General features: G+C 32.1%; 1 protein-coding gene across 1 annotated transcript in view; it reads left to right on the forward strand.

Moving 5' to 3' along the window:
* The window catches only part of LOC119835225, a 39,811-nt gene extending 15,760 nt beyond the window's left edge, over nucleotides 1-24,051 (forward strand). The window contains exons 2-9 of the mRNA XM_038359929.1: nucleotides 16,822-16,881; nucleotides 17,325-17,463; nucleotides 18,888-19,018; nucleotides 19,283-19,392; nucleotides 19,612-19,757; nucleotides 20,219-20,426; nucleotides 22,411-22,527; nucleotides 23,319-24,051. Coding sequence (XP_038215857.1) covers nucleotides 16,822-16,881; nucleotides 17,325-17,463; nucleotides 18,888-19,018; nucleotides 19,283-19,392; nucleotides 19,612-19,757; nucleotides 20,219-20,426; nucleotides 22,411-22,527; nucleotides 23,319-23,436 — 1,029 coding nt within the window. The 3' untranslated portion in view covers nucleotides 23,437-24,051. The remainder of the gene's footprint in view (nucleotides 1-16,821; nucleotides 16,882-17,324; nucleotides 17,464-18,887; nucleotides 19,019-19,282; nucleotides 19,393-19,611; nucleotides 19,758-20,218; nucleotides 20,427-22,410; nucleotides 22,528-23,318) is intronic.

Here is a 24,051-nt window from a genome sequence, read left to right on the forward strand (position 1 = left end):
GGTTGTGCAAAACAGGCAATAAGCATTTCAGCTTAACTATTTCAGGAAGAATGCCGTCACATCCTGGTTTTTTCTTACTTTTGAGTTGAGCAATAGCAATATCCAGCTCTTTGAAGGATGGTGGATCGTCTAATGCGTTGAACACCTCTAGCTTCGTCATTTCATTTAAGACATCTTGATTTATGTCGGCAGGTTGCGAATATAGCATTGTATAGTGTTCAACCCATCTTGATAGTTGGCGGTCACTATTCGCAATGAGAGTCCCGTTTAATTCCTTAAGGATTCCGGACTTCTTCGGTAAAGGTCCAAGAGCCTTTTTTATTGCTGAGAAAACTCCATTAAAATCGCCGGTTTCTGCACAATGTTGGATACTCTGGCAAAGTTCGCACCAGTACTTATTGCAAAAATAACGAGATGAACGCTGCAAATTGGCTTGAGCATTTTGAAGGTTCGTTTGAGTGATTCTTGAAGGTTTCATTCGGTGACGTAAGAAGGCCTCTCGTTGTATTAATATGAAGTATATAAATATGAAGTGTAGGTGGTTAATATGTATGTTATTACTACATTTCATAACAAAATTAAAATAAATTAATGTAAAATATCAAAATAAATTGATATTATATGCTGCGCACTCCATTCGGAATGCGAACCAAATTAAGAGCGAATAAATAACGTACCTGCCAGTGATTTCTATCGCTTAATAAATATTTATAATACCTACAGTATATACTTCCGCAAAAATTAACGAAAAAATGATGGTTCACTTGAAAATATCTTATAAATATTTCATTGAAAACATATAACATCAATGCAGAATGCTTGCCATTTTGTTATAATTAAGTTATTATGTTCAGAAATGTAAGAAATACAATGATATTTTATAAACTCGATATTTTTATAAATTGAATGGGAATTCATTCAACGACAATTTATTTGATATGTTGAGCGGTGGACTAATATCACGTAATACCTAACATCGCGGTTCTTTTGAATTTTTTTTTTATTTTTTAAGTCAATGACATGCGACATTTAGGTTTCACCTTTGGTGACTGGATAGCGAGGAAAATTTTTAATGGTTTGATTTAGATTGTGAAATTTAAGAAATAAATATCTGTTTTAATTCTCATATTCGTGAGACGCAGCAGCAGACGAGGTAGAGCTTTAATAATATTATGTATTGCTGAGGAAATTTTACTTCTCTTAAATCAATATTAATACCTATCATTTTTTGTTTTTTTTTTAATTGCAAATGGCTTATCTGATTAATAGCAACTTAAACAGCACACATTAGCAAGACTGATGTTATGGAAGTGCACTGCTAGCATTTTTAAGAATATATTATAATATAGGCTCTTTTCCAACCTCAAGGGACACCTACACAGTCTTTCGATCCTTGACAATTCAACATTCCAAGAGGAAGGAGTTGGTACCATGAGTCTTCGGCCCAGAGATGATAAGAGTAATTCTTCAGCGATCGCGCCTGAGGTGCTACTAATCTACCATATAGTGTGCGCGCTAGACATGCTCTGCGGTTTTCCCATACCGGAATTAGTACTACTTTAAAACGTCAAGGTAACTCCTCTGAGCCGTATACAGCTGAAGACTGATGTTAAAGTCTATTCTCGATATGTATACATTTTAAATATTTGTTATGAGAATTTTGAAAATTAGATGTCTCAACTCCGAAATACATTTTACAAGGATAAAGATTACGTCTGAACGTCATATAAAATTTACAATCAATAAATAATGTAAAAGCTTTAATTGATTGACCAAATTTGTTAAATCGATGCCAATATAATCGAAACAACAATGTAATACATCAAATCAATACAGCTTTGACATTTGGCTATTGACGAAAAAACACAAGTCGGTTACATAAAGTAAAGGTTAATGCAATTTAAGCTAATGATAAGTCGGAGTCAGTTAATAAAGCCCAATCTGGATTGTTAATTTTTTATAATATAATCTCATTGTATAACGCTGGCAGGTATTATGTATTAAAAGGGGATTTGCATATTTCAAATATTATTTGTCGTACAGATTATATCACGTAGTGTTTTTATAAATTAAATGCACACGACTCTTGACATTACATGATATACTTAGTATAACAGCTATATATGTTTCAACTTTAGTTTTTGTTTTGTTTCAAACTAACATTACCTTTTATTTACGACACACTCTGTACCGTCAAGGTAACATATTTTAATCAGGCAAACTATCATTTGTCACAATAATCAGGTATGTCTTCTGTAATAAATTAATGTTGACAGAAAAAAAAATGTCGCTGTTCTCCGCGGTAGCTGTATTATATTATCTGTGCCCGCGGCATATATTTTTCCCGCCTTTGCAACGTTTTTCACTGGTCGCCCTCCGCCAGCCGATATGTCATATAATAGCTATAGCCTCTCTCGATAAATGAACTATACGACACAAATATAATTTTTCAAATCCATCCCGTATTTTTTAAGATGAGCGAGACCAACTAAATATGTTTAACAAAACCGAAACGAAAAATTTTCAGAACTAAACGAAATTTAAATGAGACTACATGGCATGTAGTAGATTTCAAATAAAAATGAATCTTTAAATCGGTTCACCCAGGTGAAAAGTTATGAGGAATCAAACACAAAAAATGCAGTCGAATTGGTAACATTCTCTTTTCTTTGAAGTCGGTTGAAAACAAGTCAACGTTTTTCAATTTACATATTAGTATGTATGTAGTAGAAAATAGTAGTATGGTAGTATATAGTAAAAAAATGCTTTGATGCTGTTTCATATAAGTATACAATATATTGAGATGCCTGGGAGTATTAGTTAGCTGAAAAGCATTTTTTAATTCACGAATGCGAGTGCTTACGATTTATCTACCACTATTTATAAAATAATATTCATACTATTGACATATTGCCAATATTTGTGTAGGATATTATATTTTCCTGAGGCCCTGAAGCAAACGGAATAGAAGTAAAGAAAAGAAAAATAGAGTTCTCAATTTGCCAGCGGGCGAAACTGCAGGACACAGCTAGTGTTCGTATAAGTATACTCGACACGGTTGTTGAACTGTTTATTTATTCTTGTTTTCTCGTCAAATGGACTGCGTTTAGCGAAAAGCTTACATATGCAAATGCGGGACCGAGCTGTTTGTGGGCCCGGTCATTGGCTTCGTTGAAATTTGAATCTTTATAGATTCCATATTTTGATTCTTTATTTCCTAAAATATTATTGGCATTTATTTTAAGTAACTAATTCTGTAATAATTTATTCACTAATTATGCTTTATTAATTTTATGATGATATATTCAAATAGTTTTCATTATATTACATATATAATGCAAAAAATAGAGATTTGTTTCATTCAATTTTCTTTTAACGATAGCTCCAATGTTAAAGGTTCAATAATTAAATGACTGATAGCACATAAATTATGAAAGAAAAAAATACAGAAAAGACTGGACTGTTCATGAAAAATGATAAATTATGCAAATCTCATCACACCTGTAGAAACATAACAATAACAACAAATTACCGCCTGCTTTATGAAATTTCGCGGCAAAAAGCTGTCAATTGCACAGATAATTAAAATTCCAACGGCACAAAAATCATTCCGCTTATGTTTAATTATATCTGTCCGAAAATTTTTAAAAAGCGCTTCATCAAAACGCCCGTATTTTATTCTTATTAACGGAGGGTAGTGATTACTTTGTCGGCAGTAATTTTATGTTGTGTTTTGACAATTTAATATTCTCGAGGTATTGTTGCGTGAACTTTCGTCGCTGTTGCTGTCATTCAATCAATTGTAATCATTGTAATTAAAATTGGGTGTAATTATAGTCCATCTTAAGCGTTTAATTATCTGTTTGACCTTTTGGAGTGTTAAAAGAGGAAGCATCTTGATTCATCTTGTTATAAAATAGTTCGCCATTTTTGAATGTCATTTATCATAAATGAAAAAAAAAAACGCTGATCTGAAATCTGAAAGCTTTTTAATGTGGAGTTGATACTTTGTATGTATTATTGTACAATTTACTCCTATAGATACTTAATAATGTAGTTTTTTTTTTGTTATCACAGGATGTACTGGACTGTTTTCAAAAATCTTTCACCATATCATTTTACCACGCCCGAAGCCGGGGCGGACCACTTGTTAATAATACAGTTATAAATGAATAATTTTACAGTAAAACAAAAATGTGTTAAGGTTTTAATAAAAATGTTAAGTTATGGTGTAACTATGTTAAGTACAAGTTAATATTAAAAATAATATTTTATCATAATTATTACTTAATCTGAATAACTTACATTACTCTAAAGTAGTGATCATTTAGTCCGTTTGTTTAGCATGAATAAGTAGGTGTAAGTTTCTATTATGGCCTAAATAGATGCTGATAAAGAGCAATGAAGTGGGCGGCGTTATTGCCAGTGCATTAAACTAATATTCCTATTTAAATTTTTACATAATATCTAAAACGAAATTTATGAATAACTTCATAGTTCCTTATTGCTAAATAAGGTGTGGAGTTATCTTGTTTTGTACTTAAACTAGTGTCATTCAACGGCTTTACTCGCATTAGATTCTATCCCATTAAAAATTCTCATCCCCTTTTTAAAAGTTCAGTGAGATTATATGGCAAGTGTGTTATCGTTTGTCCTTGAACCGTGTTTTGTATTTCTTTATTATTATTTGCCATTTTTGAGTACTTGACTATGTAATTTAGGTTATTAGTTTATTGCAAATCTTAATAAATTTCTTTAATTACAAGAATGTATGTTGTGGGCGACAGGTGGGCCTCATGAATGACACCTACTATGCACTGACATTATAAAAATTATCACATAATTCGATCGCAATAAAAACAAACACCTCACATTAGGTGCCAGGGTAATACTAATGCTTAGCCATAAAGTTATACGGTAATGTTCCAATCTAAAGGCTATAAAATAAACAATATCGTTTACAGTTTTTTTTTCATTTTTTTATGTCATCGTCGGCAATGGAGCTGGTGGGTCGCCTGATGGTGAGCTCTACCACCGCCAATGAACATCCAGAGGCGTAAAGTCGATTGCAGACCTTACGCCTCTATAAATCGATTGCCGACTATAAATTGGAAAGGGATTAGGAAAGGATTTACAAGAGGAATAGATTTCGAGAAAAGGAAAACTTCGTGAACCCGCCCAAACCATGATATGATCTTTGATAGGAATATACTATATTGCTCATAAAGATAAAAAAATAATTCACCAATATGAAACCACGTAGAGTAGGTAATTAGTAGTTTGAAATATTATATGTCATAACAAAATGAATGTTCAAACTGTTATTGCTTGGATTTATGATGTGGATTCGTTTATGAATATTCTAACAGACGTACACACGAAATTAAAAACGGTCAGATTTACGATGTATTGAATATTTGAAATTAAGCTTATCCTACTTAATATTGTAAATGCGAAAGTTTGTAAGGATGTGTGTGTGTTTGTTGCTCTTTCACGCAAAAACTCCTAAACCAATTGCAATGATATTTGGTACGTAGATAGCTGGACAACTGGAATACCATATAGGCAACTTTTTAACTTCTTAATACCATATAGGATACGGACTTATGTGGGTGAAACCGCGGGGCGCAGCTAGTTTAACATAATAAAAAAATTGTAATAAAAATACGCTTAAAAACAATTGTTTATTTTAGGTTACAAAAGTGGCTAAAACATTGCGTTTTTAAATTTCTTCATTTTTATTCTAAGTATGTAACTGCTTCTCCCGGTTAATAAATATAATAAAAATATTTGTCTTTATAAACTAGAGACAATAAGACTTTATTATTAAAACAGGACTTTATTTGAAACTAGCATCCCGCCCTGGCTTGGCCTGTAGTTTAAATAATAAATAGCCACTCGGGGATCTCATATATAGTCAACGGTGAAAGAATTTATGATATTAGCAGCAATTCCTGAGATTAACGCGTTAAAACAAACTCTCCAGCTAAAATATTAATATAGATTTCAGTTGAATTTATGTGTGGGTAGGTAGTTAGTTTTCGATACTTTCATATCCTCGCCACGCCTTTAGTAACATAAATACATATATGTTCTTGCATCAACGTTATATGTATGACGTATTGTATTATATATTTCAATATACAAGAATTCCATATTTTGAATTCAATTGTCCATAACGTGCGAGTAAAAGTTCGCTTAAAGTTGTCTCAAAGGTTACATGGACATCCTATAAATTAAACAAACGCATAGCGTGGGTGGCTAACAACACATAATATTATTTTAAAACATTGTTAAAGCAATATAAAAATGAAAACAACAGATCGGTAGATTTATGGGCACATTTGCGTGTTCGACCTTTTAACAGTTTATTACGAATATTATAATACAATAAATAATTCGTTTTATTGTCTATTAAATAATTGGATTGGCGTTTTTACTGTATGTATTTTGTACACTTTAAACCAAATATATTGATTATATTATTTTACATTTTCTCGCTTAATTGTTTGAAGGAAAAAATGCTTTTTGTTGCAGCATTAATTCAATTTATATATTCTTTAAAATAAAATTAATTAAATATCGAAAGCACTTCGAAAAGATATGGAAATTAAGACCTTTTAAATTGGATTTTATGAACGAAATGCTCATGTAACCGTTATCTTAGATGATCAGATTAAAGTGAATTACGGTATACATTTAGCTTATAAGTTAGATTCTATTCGCAGAACCTATATATTTAATGACCAGATTTTTGTAATAAAATTGTACCTGTTTAGTGAGATCCTGATTTTGTTCAACTATAATATTATAAAAGTAACAGAACAGTAATCTATATTAATATTATAAATCTGAAGAGTTTGTTTGTTTGTTTATTTGATCGCATTTATTTAATCTCAGGAAGTTACTGGTCCGATGAGAAAAATTATTTCAGTGTTGGACAGACCATTTATTGAGGAAGGCTATAGGCTATAAATGTACTACGGGCGAAGCCGGGGTGGACCGCTAATAACAAATAATATAATAGTTTGTCAAGAAATATTTTAAACATATTAATATTAAATTAATATTTTATGCTCAAGAACCAAAATTGTTTGGATTTTCGTTTACTTAAACTTTTTTAAAGATCTGCTGACGTACGTTTAATAGGTACCTACTTATAATTATTATTCTGTGGTTTAGGTGTGGCCGGTTAGGTCGTTGCAATGGATGTCTTTTTTAAATAGATGCCACTCGACAGTATGGGAGAAGTGCCAGCTTTCAAATACAAAAGAATCACCAAAATGTGTATCGTTTTTAATGCGCCAACTGAACACGAATTTAAGCCCGTTAATGTAGCCTCAGTATATAGCATACGTAGACAGAGAATATAACAGTTATCTATCCGAAAAAGAAGATAGATATAACAGTTATCTATCCGAAAGAGAAGAGAAGAAGAAAATATTGAGAAGCTGTGAAACCGGGCGTTAATATCAAGAAATAAAAAAATACACAGAATCTACCTTCTTTTAAATAGGAATCCTGATAATGTTACTTCCTATTTGGGTAGTCAGTGGGATTATATTTCATAAATTAAGTAAAGAAATAAATTTTAATGAAACTTAATGCTATGCCTATTGACATACAGGAGTCGGAATTAAATTTCCTCTTGTACCTACGCTATACGTTTCAGAAAATATAAGAGTTAAAAAGCAAGTGCCTTTTATCTTAAAATTTGCAGGACCTTTTTTGACCAAGAGCTTTATGATATTTCAATACGAAATCAGAATAAAAACAACACTCCGTTAATAACTATGTCCAAAAAAAGCCCATATGTTCTTGATTTATAGATAGAGAAGTAATGAGGCCAATTATAATACTACTTATATCCAACGTATATAATAGCAAGATATATAATCATGTATACTTTACTTGTCTTATAAACCACTTACTGATCGTGTGAAAATTTGATTGACATTATTTGTATTTTGAGTCTTCACAATTTCTGAACGTTCCTTTAATTAAAATATTAAAAAAGGAAAAGAAAACACTAACTAGGAAGTGCGACCGGAGGCGCCTCGATTGGAATCCTGCAAAACGTCAATTGGCCCCTTCATAACCTGTTCCTTTTATTTACATTGCTAAACTTGATCTAGTTAACATTTGGAGCAGAAATTTCATATTAAAAATTTCATATTAAACAATTGTATATTACTATTAATTTTATAAATTATATAATGATCGTTCTGTAATCTTTCGTAAACAAAACATTAATGAATGTATAATACATTTATAATGGTCTTCAACCGTTCCTTTTAAATACATTCGAGATAAAAAATGCAAAAAAATCTGGTTTTGAGTTTTTTACAGTTACATTTTAGTAAAGTAATAAATTTGAAGAAAAAAAAAAAACAGCTTCTCAGGCCAAAATTAGTTTTTCTCGCTATTATTAAATAGTGTTATAATAAATCATAAATAAATGATACACTGGGACCATTTATGAATAAATAAGCAATCACGTAGGCTTAACTAATTTAGTCGAGTTGAGTGAGGCGATCCTAATTTAATATTCAAAATGAACCATTATCCTAACGGCAACTCAGTCGCGCCAACTGTAATAGCCACAAGGACTAAAATGATTGCCATCGTCCAGTCATAATAGTTCATAACAAAAGCTATCAATATTTAGGGGTCAATAGTTCGTTTATATAAAAATATATTACCAGAGATTGACCTGAGTTCTAGGGAACGTCCGAAATAGTAAATAGAACCTAGGTAATGTTTGGATAAGTATTCAAAATTGCCAAACTTATTGCCACTAAATATTTATTGGGTAAACATAACTCACGCTTCTATTTTAAACCACAACGATGAAATAGAGGATCAAAAATAACCTGAATTTCTTAGAGAAAAGAATGGCATGGTTGTGTCGCTTTTTTTGCTTGACCTGGCGGCACTACCCTGCCCCCATATGGGTGTATAAAATTTATGCTATTTTAGACCTTTAAGAGAGGGTAATTACACCATAAAAGATACATAATTCAGCTGTTTATGCACTGTATTCAACACCATCATATAATGCAATCATTATTTTTCAATAAGATCTTTTTCCTCGCTTATAGGACAATTTTTAAATAAATGAACTGATATTCTAAGTGTACAAACGAGTCTATAATAGCGGTCAATGTTTTGTGATGGTTGACGAGCCCCCGTATTCAATGTCGCGGCGAATGCCAAGGGCAGGCCGTCTGTCTCACAGCTAATTATATCACTTGCCCTACTAGATTCGCGGGTGTACATGCGGCGCTACGTACATACCTTAAATGTTTACATACTTCAGCAAATCTTGCATATTTCAAAGCTAGCGATTACGAGGCAGAAGCTACGTGAAGAATTTCGCACGATATACAAATGTACCGATGTAAAATCGGATACACTTATTCTGTATAATGAATATCTAACAGCAGAAAGAATACTTTTTTTCTTAAACTTAAATTACATTATACTTATATTATAAATGCGAAAGTTTTTAAGTATGGGTAGATGTATTGATGTTTGTTACTATTTCACGCGAGAACAGTTTAAAGTATCTGTATAAAATTTGATACAGAGAAAGATTTTGTCTGGATTAGCACATAGCCTACTTTTTACCCGGGTACCGCGCGAGTGCATACGTAGGTGACAGCTATCTTCTTCTATATATATAAAATTCTCGTGTCACAGTTTTCGTTGCCATACTCCTCCGAAACGGCTTGACCGATTCCTCTGAAATTTGGTAAGCATACTGGGTAGGTCTGAGAATCGGCTAACATCTATTTTTTATCCCGATATTCCTACGGGATACGGACTTACGCGGGTGAAACCGCGGGGCGCAGCTAGTAACATTATAAATATGAATCTCTGTCTGTTTGTCTCTTCTTCACGACTAAATCACAGAACTGTTTAAATGAAATTTGGTACCAAGATGGTTGCAGAGCTATAGCATGAGCTTTATTCGGTTTTACCTTTGACTATACGGGCGAAGCCGGGGGTGGGAACTTAGTAATAGACTGTTTATTTTTTTCTAGGTACTACGCTTCACATCTTTCAGTGACAAATCCTGTTAAATTTAACTCCAGAATCTGTAATCGAACATTTGCTTATAAGTTTCGTTTTATAAGTGAGATATTTAGTATTTAAGAGAATATAATACAGTCCTGATTCATACCAAATATTGCACTAATTTCTGTTGTCCTGGTATCTATATTTAAGATTTTCTCATCCAATGCATCTGATTCCAAGTGATAAGAAATTTATAATCGTTCACTTCGTGATAAGTGTATGGTTACCTGCCGTCGAAGATGCTTTACAGAGCGAGATCATTTAATCGACCTTTAACGAATGCGTTCTTTTACCGCGTAAATTGAGACTGATGCAAATATTTATGTTTTGTTATTATACGAATATTAATAGTTCCTTTATATAAATTGTACACTTGCATATATACACTTTCATACTCAGGCGAACGCACACACGCACACACACACTGTATGACTTAAATTTTATCATTTAATTGTTTAAATTGTTTATAAGTTCATTTAACAATAGCACACACTGACATCAGGCAGTGAAAAGGCTGCCAAAATCGACATACAAACATAAAAAAACTTAAAGTACCATCTGAAAAGGCTGGAGCTGACTTTGAGTGTGTTAAGCATAGGAGTCGAGGTCGTTTCGACACGAATTGGGCCAGCTCGCACCGGTTGATGTACCACACCCCCACAGAAGATAAGCGTCAAATAGAAGCATGAAGCGGAAATCCGTTTTCTATTCCTCACCCTTCTCAGTCCATTTCTCCATTCCTTGTCCTTTTCTATTACAAAATATGTATCATTTACAGCGGCCTCTGTAAATGTTCGTGGGTAGTGGTGATCGCAGCAGCTTAAAAGATAAATAAAAACCACTGTGATATTTATAAAAACCTTCTAGAAACTTTTACAAATCTTAATTAACATTTTTGTCTCTTGATTCCAATTAATTAATTAAAATGCTTTATTAAAAAAATACTGCTATCTAGAATGAAATAATCAAGTTCTTACGAGTTGTTTACAATTTTTAGTATTTTTAACTTTTACGAGAATAACTGAAAGTTAATAATGTTATGAATAAACATAACAGTAAATAAACAAGGTACCTTTCAAAACGAAATATTTCCGATTTTATGTATAAAGTTTTTAATGGCTTATACAACTATTTGTTATCTGTGGCATTTATTATTTGCTTTTTCTTGTCACAATGTATTTTACGAAAAATTAAATATATTCTTCCTTTTTTCTTTCTGTTTTGTCCGATTATTATTTTTATTAAAGCAAACTTGCGGGGCGCATTTCTTTTGCGTTATTGAATACAGAATAAAAAAGGTTAAATTAAAATAATAATTTCATTGATTGACAAGATTGGACAATCGTGCAATAAATTTTATTGTACATTTAAAATTTCTCGACAGTAAGAGTGGGATGATAAGAAAAGGATTTGTACAAAAAAATAAAAACAACTGGGACATTATACGATGATAATCTGACATCATTTTGTAAATATGGCTTTCAATAATAATTAAGGACGCTTCTGAGGGGTTAAAACGTTGAACCATTGAATGATTGAATAATTGATAAAGAATGGACTTGACAATACTTGTCACCTTTCGGGTTTCGCACTTTGGGACATCATCCAAAAAAAGTCCTACAATTTTTTTATTTAAATTTTATTTTCTTTAGGTACTTTTATAATTTATCTGTAAGTCATTTTCATTTAACAACTGGTTTAGAATAACTCAGAATGCAATTATTTTTCCGTCTGTCCCTATGGAGGGAGAGCAAATAACAACAACTTCCATCAAACACAAAAAGCATCACGACTGTAAACCCAAGGAGTTTTCAAATAACAAAAACGAAAAAACAATCTAAATGTCGCAAAGAGAATCTTAAGTTAGTTAAAAAGAGTAAAGTCGCCACAATCCTAAGTAATCGTCACAGGAACATGCCTTTGGTTTTAACAGACGAAACGAAATTAAGGATTTAAAAATAAAGTCAACTTCGGAAGGCGCATTAACCACGCAATCTCTACGTCAATCTGTTTACTGAGTATAATATATTAAACAGAAGATCATGGCTTTGTCTTATCAAGTGTTTCGTTTAATTATGCTTGATTAAATAATTGCTCTGGTCAAAATAAGAAGGAAGACGCTTATATAAAAACACCGAGTGCTCGGACTTATCTTAGAATGACAGGTGCGATATATAAAGAAAACTCTTGGATTAATAAGGCATTTAGGGATAATACAAAAATAACACATTTTAATTTTAAAATGCCTGAATCTCATTTTTGCGGGTAGATTCGGATTGCCTCCGTTATCGAAATGATTAAGGATTGTACATTGTATGTACATAATTGTATTTTAAAAATCACTATATAACAAGTATTGAAGAGTTGCGTCTCCCACTTGCGCACTCCATTTGTGAATAAATTTAAAGGTCACTATTTGGTGCTCATTTTTGATCCTCTGGCTGTAAAAGCGATCATAAAACATTGCAATAAATTACATTTTGAGCATTTTCGAACACGCTGCGTAGCACACCATCATTTAGCGGAAATTTATTAGTCTCCAAGTATATGTTCATTTATCATTAATATTTCGCAGAAGCCCATAAAATTGTCATTAAAACCGATACATATCTCTATCTGAACGCAACTTACCGATGTTTTATAGGTTTTATCCAAATTTGGTGCGAATGGCATTTTGTATGTATTTTAAAATGTTTTTTTTTATGTACTCATAAGCGTCGTTAGTAGATGAACTAAAGGCGATTAGCTTCGATATTACAAAAATAATGAAAATGAGTTATAATAAGGTGGTTTAACACAGATAAAATTATATTTCATGGATCTCTACCAAGAATTCATTAAAATATTTATCACGGTTCAAAGAAACCAGCCACAATCTTTGATCGTACCCATGACATTAAATCTAGAGTGATTATAGATTTATTTTCATAACAACCAGTTCGTTTAGGTATTTATCCAACGTATTAAGCAGACAGCAGAAAACAAAAACGTAGGTTGATAAGTATTGGAAGTTATATTTTTACTTGTATACTACAAATTTTGAATTTCCTTACGCACGAATTGTTCAACTAGCACCGGGGAAGGTGTCAGAAGATCTGGGCGAAATATGTAGTAGCATGTGGATGCTATTTGTGTGAATCCTTATCCACAAACAATCCAATCCTTTATTCCCATCATTGATCCTTCTCTTATCCCTTTCAGGTTAAAAGAGGACAACTCATTTGCAGACGGTAGTGACATAAAAAATGTCATAAAATCTTATCTGACGAGAAAATCAATAAACACACAATAACTAATCATCATCGTATGCACAGCAGCAATGGATGAATGGTTGTAATAACTAATAACAAGGGATATGTTACCTTTTTCCTAGACCATTGAAAAGTTGTATTCAGGGTTGCATTTCCCAGAGAATGCACTTCTGTTTGATGCGTGCTTAATAATTTTTGTAGGATTGCTAGTTTAGGAGATAACGCGTGAAACCCATTTTAAGATGGCTGCCGCAACGACTCCCACGAGCTTTATTTTATATGTTTATATAATAGTTTAAAAAAATATAGTTAAAATTTAACGTCACTTAAATATTAAACAGAAATCGTCCGTAATATCAAGTTGGCTACCTGAACAAGATTTTTTAATCAGTGAGTATAACATATTTTCATCACAGGGATGTAAATCGTAACCACGGCAACCAGCGTACGTGAAATCCAATCAGATATATAAATAAATGAAACAATTTCGATGCTAATTGTATTTATTACCAATAAAGCCTTGTTAATGTCGACGGTCACCTGTTACAAGATCATTAAGGGGAGTATGGGGAAGAAAACTTTAACTTGTGTATTTTATTGTTATTTTATACGAAGCTGTTTTAATGCGAGATTGAAGATGGCTATTGTTAAAAAAATTTTGATCGTGGTTATTCTTTTGATTAAGAATATATGCAACTAATAAAATAAAATTATATAGAGATGTGTAAGCCAGGGAGTGTTTAAATTATGCTTATTTCAATATTTTATTATTGATTTAGTTTTAAATGATTATTTGTTTGTTTAAGGATTTAATTTGTATGTTATGTACTAGTGTCAGACATAATGTGTCATTTATATAGAACTTATTTTTTGTTATTTTGTCATGCACGTGTGTAATTATTTAGACGCAAAAAATATATTTTGGGTATAAATTAAAACATTTAATTCCAATATGTTGAGTTAGAGATGTCTATATAGTTGATGATAATAGCACCATAAAACTATCGCATAACAGTTTTTTTAAAACGGTAAATAACTGCTATTATCAAATCCTAATCGATTTATACTAATAATCAATGAACGATTAATTATTCAAAATAAAGTAGGTATACGATTCGATTCTACTTAAATAAATATATTGACAATATTTATACATTTATTTTATGCGAAATGTGCATCATATATTGATATGAACGTAGGTTATAAATTAAACCGCCAAACGTCGATAAAAAATTAATCCCTACTAAAATTTTGTAACCCAAAAACCCTATGTCCCTTACATAGGATAGTTTATAACCCGTAAATCCCACGGGAGATGGAAGTATGGGAAAATACGCGGGACTGTCTATCTTTTGCCTTGACTACGCTGGCGACGCCGCGGGCGGAAAGCTAGGTTAAAATAAAGTATATAATAATGAAGCAAGTAGTGTAAATTATTTGATGTAATGTAGAATATGACTATGATATAAGGAATGTCTATATTATAATCCTACTAATATTATAAATGCGAAAGTTTGTAAGGATTTGTGTGTGTTTGTTGCTCTTTCACGCAAAAATTACTGAACCGGTTGTAATAAAATTTGGTACATAGATAACTAGACAACTGGAATAACATATAGGAAACTTTTTATCCCGATAATCCTACGGGATACGGAAATACGCGAGTGAAATCGCGGGGTGCAGCTAGTACTGAATAAACCGAATTTTTTTCACAAATGGTCAAACTGTAGACATTTCATACATTCATTTTATAAATTTAATTTATCTCATCACGTCTGGTTGTCTGTAAGAAATGGGTACATAGCGATAGACCGTGAATAGTTTAATTGTATTTGTAGATTGAGGTTTCAATAACTTTCAAAGCTATAAAGCATTAATAAATAAATAAAGAAGCATTTCAATTGAATACAAAATTCAATTTGTCTTAAATTGATCTTACTGTACATAATAATTCCACGCAATACATAATGCATGAATGAGTAAACGAATTAGCATTTGCCATAGACGACTTATTGAATTATTACAGTTCATTGACTGACCTCTTATGAGTGATGTTGTCATCACAAGACAGAGGTCAAAGTACTAAGAGCCTTGATCATGACTTTCATAATGGAACCGATCAAAGCGGTACTAGAACTAAATTCGTATAGTCGATCGTCGTATATCATCGGAATGAATTAAAATTTCTGAATTTCTATGGTGGTTGCAGCTAATAAAATTTACTAAAAGTAAAAGAACTGCAGTTTCTTTGAACTCTTGAATAATTATTTTTAACAAAAGCTAAATCGCCATTGTCAGAACTAGATAAAATACAAATCGGAGGAACGTAAGAGGCATCAGCTTTCAAATAATACTAAAAAAAAACCGGTTCACGCAGTCAATAGTAATGAAGTAACAAACTTAAAAAACACTGTCGAATTGATAATATCCTCCTTTTATTGAAGTTGATTGTCATAGTAAGTAGCAACATATATATGTTTAAATGGGTTCAAATGAAGAATTCAGAATCCAATTGAAACACAATACCTTCAGTACCTACTGGATTGATTACAAAAATTCTTTCATCGTTGTATATGGACGGGATACCTGCCTGTTATGCATCACGGGCGGACCACTAATAAATACTACCGTATTAAATACTTATATTTTTATTCCTGAACAAAAAAAACCGTAAATGTGTAAATTATTTAAAACAGCTTGTACTATTCAAACTAAAGAAAGAAGCTGACAGCCGTATATTAATTAATAATTTTCAAAATAATACGTGAATTTATTATAATTACAACTCGTTTTAATAAATAGCGATTTAACAAATTAAAATTATAAGCTCCGCGGGAAAAATATATGTAAATCTTCTTTGTATATATCACATACCAGATATGCTGTTGGCTGTAATCGTGAAGATTTACTCTGACATTAATAGTCCTACAAACGATAAAATGGCTTCTTATATTGTTAATGATAGAATTTCTTTCGCATTTCTGCAAAATATGTTAATGACACAAGGAGCATAAATCAACAGATTAAAACTGTTGTTTTTACGAATTTATTTATATACAAAAATGAATCCCCAAATATGTTGCTAAGCGTTAAACTCGAGAATGAATCTATCAATACAGCATTTTTTTATCGTTTTTGTTAAGGCACAAGAAGGGTTCTTAGGGAGAGGAAAAACGAACCACGGGTAAGGCAAGGAACACTTGTATTTAATAACAATCAATTTCGTAAAACTCAAATATATAAACTGAAAACCAGATAATACTTAATAGGTATCTATTTTTTTTGTTTTTGATAGTATTAAATGCAATTGTGAAAAAATTGAGAAATTAAAAGAAAAGAAAATAATTGAATAATGATTCCATCCTACGTACGTCTTTCGCCATACTGGGGCGACGCCTTGCGCGTCCAGATTACATAATTCTTCAAATATTTTAAACTAATTTTAAATAAATAAACGTCTACTTATGCGACTTATTTTATTTATTTACAGATGGACCTAAAAAGGCGCAGTGAACCTTCGTTTCTCACTTTTTGGATATTCCTTTTACAAGTAAGTTGACTCAGAATTATCAATAGCGTATGTTTAATTTTACATAGCTTGTTAAGTTTAAAAGCTTTTACTAACTTAATATAACACATAAAAATAATTTATATAGATTATTTCAACTCACAAAAATAACGTGAACTTAAAGTTGCAAACAAAATAATTTCAAATTACCTAAATTGTATCTCAACAGCGTAACAATAGTCCACTCAACATAGGAAAGAAATATGTAGTGATTTCTGCCATTCATATCGACTCGACTCTATAGAGACTATAGAACGTACTCTGCATCTCCTAAGATTCAAGTTTTTATTAATAAAATGCCAAGACATTTCAATAGATCCGCCTTTATTTGAATTATATAGAATTTGTACTTAGTATTAAGCAATATTAACGCAACAGCAAAAGTAAATAACGCTTATTTGAAGGCAATGGTTTTGTGTTTTCAGATGTTAGGTAGCGCCCGCCGCGGTGCAGAAGGCCACGGGAGGCTCATGGACCCACCAGCGAGGAACTCTATGTGGCGGTTCGGTTTCCCTAACCCGGTCAATTATAATGACAATGAGCTGTTCTGTGGAGGATATGCCGGTCAGTAATATGCGAGGCGTTATATCGGTTTTTAGAAGAAAAATGCTTTAGTGTTATGATAAAATGTACATGGTACCGACATCTTCCGTAAGGTATATTTTTAAAAACACCACTGTCTAACGTTCCATAAAATTGAGTACTCTCATAATATAAGCAACGTATCAGAAGGTAAAAAGAGATCTGTTAATATATTTTTAATTAAATAAGAGTATTAAGAGGAAACCGGCATGTCGATGAATAAAAGTTTACGACATGTGACAGTGCCAAGCAAAAATTGACATAATCCACCACAAAAGGCCTTAATCCACCACGGCGGCAGTGGATTAGACCCTTCCCTGCAGTGGGAACATATATGTGCTGTTGATGATGAAGACTATTAATGTCAATCGTGTCGCGCTAGCGATACCTTGGCTTAAACTCATACATTTAAACTTTGCCAAGTACTTTAGAATAAATTTACTTACTGTTTTATATTCATTGTCAATATATACATGAACTGTAGATGCCTATAAATATTCTTTCTATCATTCCCGCTGCTAGCGGTGAAGACTGCGTCAATAAACTTGAATTATGAACTGCATTGAAGTGACTTGCTTAAAAGCTTATTATATACTCATTTGAGCACTCAAGCGGTCATTCACGACTAGTCTGGGTTTTACGCTACTTACATCATCGGGTTTTGTCCGAACGACGGGGTGTCTTTTGTATTCAAAGGAGTTCTCACACTTTTTATTCGGCAATTGTTATTTTTTTTATATGTTATGTGCCTACTGAGATTATAAATCTATTGATTCAATTACTGAGTTATCGTGTATTTATGGCACGTTCTTCTAAATGTCTTTTCTTGTAAAATAAACCTCCTCATCGTTTAACAAAATATATACTAATAAACTAAACTAACTTGTGGCTATATAAGTTCTGCTATGTAATGGTTTATATAAACATTAATAACAAATAAATAAATATAATTTTTCGGAACGGGTTTAATAAACTTTGTTAACCACGATAAGCCTAATCACTGTATTATCTTTTCCGTTGCTCAATATTGTATTTTCAATTAAAAACGAACAGCAAAAACATGAGTTTACTTTTAACCTTTTGTCGCTGCTTCAATGACAAATTTGTTGTAAAATAAAAACATGGTAAAAATCCTAAGAGGGCTAACTGCCAACCTACCTACATTTTTCATCGTCTAATCTATCTATAAAATAATAATTATAGATTAATGTCTTTATATTCACATATAATAACACACGTGATACATTTATAAAATCTCGTATGTCTTAGTATCTGCCTATGAAGGACTACATTATGTCCCATATTTACCTTCAAACCGAAAAAAGCGCGGCAGTCATTACTAACTACCCGAGTAGTAGTTCAATATTTCAATCATATGATTGTGGGCTGATGTAGCGTGTGTTCAGTCCAGTGGGAGCAGAACCAGGGGCGGTGCGGAGTGTGCGGGGACGCCGATAACCTGGCGGAGCCCAGACCTCATGAGGCGGGCGGCATGTACGGGAAAGGCATTATAACCAGGCATTATAGTGTTGGCCAGGTATTTACCCATATTTATATATTTTTATAGAAAATATAGATCCTGAAAAGTATCGTATATGTTTTCCAGAATATTGTATAAACAATAATAACTGCATCTGCATTTGAACTTCGTTCAATGTGGCGATCGAACCCATCTAAAGTAAATGATAAATGATAATAGACAAATATTCTAAACTAGAAATAAATTAATAGGACCCGTTAGAAAAATATGATCTTTTCACAATGCTTGTAAAATACAATAACAAAAAGTCATTTATTTCAGGAAATAGAAGTAGAAATCGAGTTAACGGCAAACCACTTGGGCACATTCGTAATGAAGTTGTGTCCCAATAACAACCCCAAACAAGAAGCGACACAGGAATGCTTCGACAGGTACGTTCTATTTGTATATAATCATTTAAAATAAGCTTCATTGAATTTGCATATTTCAATAGGCAATTATATATATGCAATTACAGTACCTGAGATATAAATTCAAGAAATAATTAACCAATTCGGAATACCGAAAGGATCTGATAACCCTTTCACCAACTCATCTACAGCGACTATTAAATTATTTTTTTTTATGAAATTATCCTTTTACGTCAACAGATATCCCCTATACGTAGCTGGCACGCGAGAGGACAGGTTCCTCATACCTCTAGACACGGCGAAGAAGGAAGTCTTTAGATATAGAGTGCGACTGCCTCCTTATATCACGTGTACACAGTGTGTTCTACAGTGGACTTATTACACAGGTTGGTAATAACTGGATTAGTATTTTTTACATTTTTAATACCATGACCTTTCAACTTACCTAAAAACTAGTATAGTATTATCTATGCTAACTTCTAGGTACTAAGAAATCTAACAGCGCTAGCTATAAAACAAATTGCATTTGGAATCTTTGAGAAAAGTAAGGATATTAATGAGCCTTTCCCGATCTGACTGACCATATATAACGTATTGTGTAGTACAATTGTCATCTAACGTTGCTAAATATGACGAAGGTTATGTATTTGCGAATTTTCTGTTACTTTGCATGTTATTTCATTCACAACTTTCAATAACTCCTTTACTACAGTTGATATGAATTCAATCTGTGTGTTAGCTATTTCGTAGTCTGTTTCTTTTTGGTCTTTCCAAATTGCAATTTTATTACGTCTATCGTCTTTTGTTACTAAATTATTATAAACTCTGGATGCTTGATGTCTCCCAGGTAACATGTGGGGCATTTGTCCCAACGGCACGGAGGCGGTCGGATGCGGGAGGTCAGAGACCTTCCGGAACTGTGCTGACGTCAGCATTGTGACCAGCACGGGTGGTCTACCGCCGGCTTTCGCTGGCGACCTCAGGAGGGATAACCCCTTCCTGCTCTACTACAGAGACTATAGTATGCCACAGAATGTGTTCCCACTTGTTGTCAGGTATGTTATATAAGATTGTATATATGAATATATCTGAATTTTTATATCAGGGTGGAGTAATAAAAAAGTATTTGCATCACTTCCAATAATTACTGATTTGAATTTAATATTTTATAATATTTAAACGATAACTTGTTTAGAGGCAGTGTAACAATTATTATGAAAGAGCAATCGAAATCGAAACATACAAAAAACGGAATTCTCAAGAATTTTTTTAAAATTTTAACATATCATAATTCACAAAACAAAATAACGTTTTATTTTAAGTAAGGTAGTAAGAGTAATAGAAAATCTCAACTTTTTTTAAATAGAATCTTAAACTTAAACTATGATATTCATCCTATACATCATCTCGCTCTGCATTGTACATATTTTTTATTACGAACTAATTATCGATAGCCGAATGAAAATGTATAGCACCATACTTCTGCAAATGCACCTATATTATTATTAAAAATTTATGTGTATTATATATAGCATTTTCTCTTTTGGAATGTGATCTGTTTTATCCTTTATAACTTTTTAAAATATATTTATGCAAAATTACACATTTATTAATATGCTTCATATTTCAGCAAAGGCAAAAATTATAAGCTGGCAAAAGTACAAGACGTTAGGTAACATCTATAAATAATTATGTATTTATATTATATTTATCTCTATATAAACATGCACTGTAAAATCAATTTTTCTTTCAGCAATGACATATCTGACAATGACACACCGGACTTAAGTACTGATATAATTATTAGGTATTGTTTTGGTCTCTCAAATGCGGGTGTGGAGTGGGTTTTAGGATTTGTTTTGTGAATAATTTTGTGAATACTCAATTGTGTTGTGTGTCAGTGACTAACATGTACCTATGTTGAGTAGTATTTGTTGTATGTCGCCGTAAGATTATAAAAACCGTTGCATTATAGTCTAATTGAGACATTGTCATATAATCCGTGAATATTTTAAACCAAATCTGTAATAATGTAACAGGTGTTGGATGGCCATATTAAATAAAACAAAACAAAAAAAAATAACTTGCGATATTTTAATCTGTCAAATTATGATCCGTAACAGTTTTTTGCTAATAAAAAAGATAAATCTTAAGTCCCTCAAATTGTAATCTAACGGTTTTTAAAACCTTACAGTGAAAATTATAACATTTTAGGCTTTTAAATGTTGAATGTTGTATGTCAGTTGTATAGGTGGAAGTCGTTTGGTGTTAAAATGTGATTGTTGTAGTAATACATATTACAATTAGTAGAATTGTAATATTTCACCCAATGATTAGGCAAAAATGCAGAAACGATTGTTAATCAATGTGTGTATAATAAAATTCCAAAGTCCTTTAAACCGTTAATAATATAGGTAATTTTTTTTCTCTGTGTCTGACTTCATAAATTTTCTATAACTTAAAAAAAATTGTATTTAGTCTGGAGCTCTGCCATATAATAATAAGTACAACTAGCTGTGCGTCCGATATTTGTATTCCAATAAGTGTATAATATATGTCTTACTACTAAATTTTTGCACACAACTGAATATATTATTATTAATAATTGAAAACGTTAAAGTTTTAGATCCCATAGTCTCGTATTCGATAAGAGATTAATTTGCTTTTGAATGATTTTTTTTTATGTGTGATAGGGAAACGCTTGACTACCATCTCGCCTACTGGTAAGCGTAGATGTAGTCTAAGATGGAGCATACTTCCCTAGAAGGTACCTGATAACTCTACCTCTGAAGCTCCCAAGGACATAAATGAAAAATTAGATTTAGATACAAAATCATTTAATGATTTATAGAATATAACAGATTTACAAAATTGGTTGTTCTGTCTTGCCTTAATCGAAAAAAGTCGTTTAAGTACTTAGTTTCGTTAACAAATATATTATGACTAATATATACAATATTATGTTATGCTAAAACAGGCTAGATACGTCCGTTTCAAATTATCCAAAATAAATACTATATAATTAAACATACTTTCCAGGGACCAGGTTTGTTTGCCATCTGATGGCTACCGTGTAATCCCGGGAATGCAAAACTGGTGCCAAACCAACTGCCTCCGCTACCCGCCCAACTGTCCCGACGCACTGTGCCACTGTCCGTAAGTATAAATTTAATCTTTCCCTGCATTTAAATGGGTCTTGAAGTGAAACTTCTTTAGAATCGTTGTGATTGCGTATGACCTGATGCAACGGAAAAAACGACAGGTAAGAGACACAAATACAAAAATGTGTTGAATGAAGCCGGCAAAGAATGAGACAGAAATATACATAGTATTTTATATTTTACATATATTCATTTCATTCTTTTATCGATTTAATGAAGTTTCACTTCTATCGTGTGTGATCGCACACACACCTTTTTTATATCAGAGCGTGCAACTGAGCTGTTGTCTCGCCTGATAGTACCTAAGCGATCACCAGCGCCCATGAACATTCGAAGAGATAGTGCAGCTGCGAAAGCGCTATCCGCTTTTTAGGGATTTAGAGATATGGAAAGGATTGACGACGGGAATGAAGGAATAAGAAAAGGAAACTGGGAAGTGTGAAGAAAAGGGAAACGGGCCTACGGCTCCCCAATGTATTATTTTATTACCCAATTCACAATTTTAGTATTTAAGTTCATACTGTTCTGTTCCGATACCTACTCCCATTCGGGTGCTCTATTTTAAGATTGTGTTAAAGGATAAAAGAAGGATTAACCGATACTTTTGTTGTGATTAAATTACGATTAAAAATTTATTTTAAGTGGAATCGGTTATTGGTTATTATATAACAGATAAATTGTATAAAAAACTAACACTAAGTTATGAAACTTTAGGCTGTCACCATGTCTTTTATTTTATTCAAAATCTATATGAATGTAAACACTGAATAAGAACCCTATTTCCAGGCAAGTGTGTGAAGCTATCGGCGAGTTACAAGGCAAAGAAGGTGCCGACGTGCACTGCATGGACCTCTGCATCGTGTACCCTCCTCGCTGTCCCAAGAACAAATGCTTATGTTACTGAGGAAATATTTAGAGCTATTGCGCATATCTATATATACTGGTCATTTTACGTGCAGTTATAATAGGACAATAGATAACTTCCAATGCAGTTTTGATTTCGTTGACTTAATGTCTTTCAAAATCCGACAATATTATATCACAAACCTTCGGTGGGCTTTTAAATCTACAAATTTATATGTACCATTTTCTATTTGTTACCTTCTGTTTAAATTTATATAATATATTATTGCGTAAGTAATTAGTAGGGATCTTAAATAAGTATACTCGTTGAGAATGTCGCGCACAAACATGTTAGAAAAATCACGTAAAAAGCGCTTTCTGGCAATATCAAATAATAAAAAAATGTAATAACATTTGGTTTTTAAAACAGCAATCCAATTTAATAAAGTCTAGTGTATAGGTAGGTACCTAATTTAAGTTGCCTGGCTGTTTTTAAGTAAATACTCAAAATTATAACGAATTTAAATAAATGTACAGTTGTATATATCGTATTAACATATTATATTTGTAAATATATAATTATCCCTCGTGGGTTATTGTACAATTCTGCCATATTATTTTAATATAATTGGTGCCAGATTTAATATTATTTTGTAAAAATAAACGTTTTATAACA

The sequence above is a fragment of the Zerene cesonia genome, chromosome 20, assembly GCF_012273895.1.
Source record: "Zerene cesonia ecotype Mississippi chromosome 20, Zerene_cesonia_1.1, whole genome shotgun sequence".
NCBI lineage: Eukaryota > Metazoa > Arthropoda > Insecta > Lepidoptera > Pieridae > Zerene > Zerene cesonia.